The sequence below is a fragment of the Oncorhynchus tshawytscha genome, unplaced genomic scaffold, assembly GCF_018296145.1.
Source record: "Oncorhynchus tshawytscha isolate Ot180627B unplaced genomic scaffold, Otsh_v2.0 Un_contig_3054_pilon_pilon, whole genome shotgun sequence".
Lineage (NCBI taxonomy): Eukaryota > Metazoa > Chordata > Actinopteri > Salmoniformes > Salmonidae > Oncorhynchus > Oncorhynchus tshawytscha.
The window spans coordinates 107501-112910 of record NW_024609241.1 but is presented as its reverse complement, the minus strand read 5'-3'; the positions used below and the strand labels follow the sequence as shown (position 1 = coordinate 112910).

The 5410-nt window shown below is 50.0% G+C and overlaps 1 protein-coding gene across 1 annotated transcript in view; it reads left to right on the top strand.

The window, feature by feature from the left end:
- Positions 1-248: 248 nt before the first annotated feature.
- The window catches only part of LOC112241116 (EH domain-binding protein 1), a gene marked incomplete at its 5' end in the record, with an annotated part of 109821 nt that continues 104659 nt past the window's right edge, over positions 249-5410 (top strand). The window contains 6 exons of the mRNA XM_042314605.1: positions 249-431; positions 1339-1507; positions 1743-1852; positions 2787-2967; positions 3073-3216; positions 3380-3621. Of these exons, the coding sequence (XP_042170539.1) occupies positions 249-431; positions 1339-1507; positions 1743-1852; positions 2787-2967; positions 3073-3216; positions 3380-3621 (1029 nt within the window). The remainder of the gene's footprint in view (positions 432-1338; positions 1508-1742; positions 1853-2786; positions 2968-3072; positions 3217-3379; positions 3622-5410) is intronic.

The window sequence follows — 5410 nt, the reverse complement described above, 5'->3', positions numbered from 1 at the left end:
TCACTGTCTCACTCCCCCCACTCCTCCGCTCTCATCCCCCTCTACCCTCATCTCCTCAACCCCCTCACTGTCTCACCCCCATCCCCCTCTACCCTCATCCCCCTCACTGTCTCACCCCCACTCCTCCTCTCTAAGTCATTAGGTTTGGTGTAGTAATTACTACGTGTGTTCCTGTGTAAGTGGTTTAGTTTGGTAATGGCTGGTTTGGTGTCGTAATGAGATGTGTTTCACCCTGTGTGTCTGCGCAGGCGTATGATGTTTTTGCCAACCTGGGCATCAGTCGTCTGTTGGAGCCATCTGACATGGTTCTGCTGGCCATCCCTGACAAGCTGACCGTCATGACGTACCTCTACCAGATCAGAGCCCACTTCAGTGGAGAGGAACTCAACGTGGTGCAGATAGAAGCCAACAGCAGCCGCAGTACATACAAGGTGGGTCTGTTGATGTTCTGTACATACAAGGTGGGTCTGTTGATGTTCTGTAGTAATGCATACAAGGTGGGTCTGTTGCTGTTCTGTAGTAATACTTACTATGGGGCCACTTCACCTGTTAAACTTCGTATTCACCTCCAGCACAATACCACTGTTTCTATACTCTCATCCCCCTCTACCCTCTACCTTCATCTCCTCAACCCCCTCACTGTCTCACTCCCCCCCACTCCTCCGCTCAACACTTCACCTGTTAAACCTCGTATTCACCTCCATCACCACTGTTTCTAAACTCTATGGGGCCACTTCACCTGTTAAACCTCGTATTCATCTCCATCACCACTGTTTCTAAACTCTATGGGCCACTTCACTGTTTATAAACTCTATGGGCCACTTCACTGTTTCTAAACTCTATGGGGCCACTTCACCTGAAACTGAGAAGAAATGAGAAAATGACCCCGTGTGAGGTCATCAGTGTCTCTGAGCAAATGTCCCCGTGTGAGGTCATCAGGGTCTCTGAGCAAATGTCCTCGTGTGTGTCATCAGGGTCTCCTGAGAAAATGTTCCCCGTGTGAGGTCATCAGTGTCTCTGAGCAAATGTCCCCGTGTGAGGTCATCAGGGTCTCTGAGAAAATGTCCCCGTGTGAGGTCATCAGGGTCTCCTGAGAAAATGTTCCCCGTGTGAGGTCATCAGTGTCTCTGAGCAAATGTCCCCGTGTGAGGTCATCAGGGTCTCTGAGCAAATGTCCCCGTGTGAGGTCATCAGGGTCTCTGAGCAAATGTCCCTGTGTGTGGTCATCAGGGTCTCTAAGCAAATGTCCCCGTGTGAGGTCATCAGGGTCTCTGAGCAAATGTCCCTGTGTGAGGTCATCAGGGTCTCTAAGCAAATGTCCCCGTGTGAGGTCATCAGGGTCCCCTGAGCAAATGTCCCCGTGTGAGGTCATCAGTGTCTCTGAGAAAATGTTCCCATGTGAGTTCATCAGGGTCTCTGAGCAAATGTCCCCGTGTGAGGTCATCAGGGTCCCCTGAGCAAATGTCCCCGTGTGAGGTCATCAGTGTCTCTGAGAAAATGTTCCCATGTGAGTTCATCAGGGTCTCTGAGCAAATGTCCCCGTGTGAGGTCATCAGGGTCCCCTGAGCAAATGTCCCCGTGTGATGTCATCAGGGTCTCCTGAGAAAATGTCCTCCGTGTGAGGTCATCAGGGTTTCCTGAGTAAATGTCCCCGTGTGAGGTCATCAGGGGCTCCTGAGTAAATGTCCCTGTGCGATGTCATCAGGGTCTCCTGAGTAAATGTCCCCATGTGAGGTCATCAGGGTCTCCTGAGAAAATGTCCTCGTGTGAGGTCATCAGGGTCTCTGAGCAAATGTCCCTGTGTGTGGTCATCAGGGTCTCTAAGCAAATGTCCCCGTGTGAGGTCATCAGGGTCTCTGAGCAAATGTCCCTGTGTGAGGTCATCAGGGTCTCTAAGCAAATGTCCCCGTGTGAGGTCATCAGGGTCTCCTGAGTAAATGTCCCCGTGTGAGGTCATCAGGGTCTCCTGAGTAAATGTCCCCGTGTGAGGTCATCAGGGTCTCCTGAGTAAATGTCCCCGTGTGAGGTCATCAGGTTCTCCTGAGTAAAAGGCCCCGTGTGAGGTCATCAGGGTCTCCTGAGTAAATGTCCCCGTGTGAGGTCATCAGGGTCTCTGAGTAAATGTCCCTGTGTGAGGTCATCAGGGTCTCCTGAGAAAATGTCCCTGTTTGATGTCATCAGGGTCTCCTGAGTAAAAGGCCCCGTGTGAGGTCATCAGGGTCTCTGAGCAAATGTCCTCGTGTGAGGTCATCAGGGTCTCTGAGCAAATGTCCCTGTGTGTGGTCATCAGGGTCTCTAAGCAAATGTCCCCGTGTAAGGTCATCAGGGTCTCTGAGCAAATGTCCCTGTGTGAGGTCATCAGGGTCTCTAAGCAAATGTCCCCGTGTGAGGTCATCAGGGTCTCCTGAGTAAATGTCCCCGTGTGAGGTCATCAGGGTCTCCTGAGTAAATGTCCCCGTGTGAGGTCATCAGGGTCTCCTGAGTAAATGTCCCCGTGTGAGGTCATCAGGTTCTCCTGAGTAAAAGGCCCCGTGTGAGGTCATCAGGGTCTCCTGAGTAAATGTCCCCATGTGAGGTCATCAGGGTCTCCTGAGTAAATGTCCCCGTGTGAGGTCATCAGGAGGTCTTTATTTATTTTGATTCAGTGACTTTCAACAACTAGTTCCCAGCCTGGGGGAGGATGTTTGACTCGCTGTGTCCCAGCGAAACTCATATTAGTTGGGGGGAGTTTGAGAGAAAGAGTTATACAACTAAAATAAAATGTTATTATTATTCTTGTCATTAAGGTGGGAGACTTCGAGACAGACACCAACGCCTCCATCGGCCAGGACAAGTTCTATGCTGAGCTAAACGTCAGTGACGCTAATGCCCAGACCACTGGATCCAGTGGGGACGTTAGCATCGGAGCTAGCGCCACCAATGGAGCCGTGGGGAAAGAGGAGGAGGAGATGGAGGTGGTGAGGAAGAGTGAGACTGTATCTTTCTCCCTCCCTGACTTTGGGGTGTCCCCCTCCTCTCCCAGCTCGCACCCCCTCCCCTTGCCCCGCGCGGCTCTACCCCCCACCGCCACAGAGTCCTCCCACCCCAGAGCCGCGCCTCGCTCCCTTGCTACCACACCTCTGGGAGACGATCGCCGTCAACTACAACTACCCCCGAAGGCAGTCACCCTGGACCTGAGCCAGCTCCCTCTGAGGACGGAGAGAGGGATGGAGAGAGGTATAGAGAGAGGGATGGAGAGAGGGACGGAGAGAGGGACGGAGAGAGGGACGGAGAGAGGGACGGAGAGGGGACGGAGAGAGGGATGGAGAGAGGGACGGAGAGGGGGACGGAGAGAGGGATGGAGAGGGAGATGAGGGAGCAGGAAGAGATGAGGGAGCAGGATGGGATGAGGGATGGAGCCCGGACAAAGGGGCCCTAGATTCACGGTCCCCTACACGGCAAGGAACCTCGGGCACCCCAGGGGCCTCGCCTCCCTCCTCCCACAAGCTGGGCTTCTCCTACAACCGTGATGCTGACCTCATCAAGAAGAAGAGGGCCAGCCTCCGTCACTCTGAGTCTGAGACCGCCTCCGACTGCAGCAACCCCACCCCTGACAACCACGCTGACACGCCCACTAAACAGGTAAATGTCTAGACATTCCTACTGATTTGATGTGATTGATTGATTGATTGATAGACTGATGAATTATATCTCAGGTTCAAACACCATTTGGTCTTAAGGAGACCTTTAAGGACACCAGCTGTAGACACTGACTCTTAACAGGTCAACACACTGACGACGGTTCTTTCTTCACCTCCACGCGTTTATTATTATTTATTTCATCCCTGCCGCACCTGATTAAACGACTCATCTTCTCGTCAGTGATCAGTGTAATCAGGTGGTCTTGTCCGAAGCTACAACCTGATGAATGTAGTAACATCGTAGCTTCGTGCTGAAGAGGCAGAGTTGAGAAACATCGATCCAGTCAAACAGCATATGGTGCTTCTGATGGATTTCTGCTACGGAGAAAACTGCTGCTTCCATCCAGATGTTGTCACCGTGGGCCCGAGCAGCCGTCAGGTGGAGAGGCCGCTAACATTACCCAAACATCCCACAAGCTCTTTTGACATTTCATTATATTTTTCATTATATTTCTCATCCCGCTGTGTGATGGCAGGTTGTGCTCTGGCTGCGTGGATACGCTTCACAGGACACGCCTCCGTTCTCGCAGTCACACACACACACACACACACGCCTGTCTGCCTGCCTTAACCCCTCGATCATAACACCGTTTAACACCTTGAAAGGTCGCGGTGGAGGTCACTGCAGTCAAAATGCTACGTCTACGTCACAGCTGTATATTAAATGATTAGCATCACTGTTATGGCTTTGTGGTCCGACTTGGGAAACTCCAGATTTACGTTATTCCGAGCGTGACCAGATTGTAGCAGGTTTTGAACCTTGTTCAGCTCTGCAGAGTGGCCACTAACTGGCACAGCCTCATAGTCATCAAATCATAGTCAACCTAATCTTAACCACACTGCTAACCCTAATGCCTAACCTTAACTACATGTCTAACCCTAATGCCTAACCTTAACCACACTGCTAACCCTAATGCCTAACCTTAACTACATGTCTAACCCTAATGCCTAATCCTAATCTTAACCACACTGCTAACCCTAATGCCTAATCCTAACCTTAACCACATTGCTAACCCTAATGCCTAATCCTAATCTTAACCACACTGCTAACCCTAATGCCTAACCCTAACCTTAACCACATTGCTAACCCTAATGCCTAATCCTCACCTTAACCACATTGCTAACCCTAATGCCTAATCCTAATCTTAACCACACTGCTAACACTAATGCCTAACCCTAACCTTAACCACATTGCTAACCCTAATGCCTAATCCTAACCTTAACCTCTCTAGGGGGTGTGGGACGCTACAGTCCCACCTGGCCAACATACGGTGGAATTGCAGAGCGCCAAATTCAAATTAAATTACTATAAATGTTTAACTTTCATCAAATCACAATCGTAAAACATCAACATAAAGCTTAACTTGTTGTTAATCCAGCCGCCGTGTCAGATTTCAAAAAGGCTTTACGGCGAAAGCAAACCATGCGATAATCTGAGGAGAGCGCTCGGCACACAAAACATTACATACCAGCCAAGTAGATTAGTCACGAAAGTCAGAAATAGCAATAAAATGAATCACATACCTTTGATGATCTTCGTATGGTTGCACTCACAAGACTCCCAGTTACACAATACATGTTTGTTTTGTTCGATAAAGTCCCTCTTTATATCCAAAAACCTCCATTTTGTTGCCTCGTTTTGTTCAGTAATCCAATGGCTCAAATGCGGTCACAACAGGCAGAAGAAAATTACAAATAGTACCGGTAAAGTTTGTAGAAACATGTCAAAT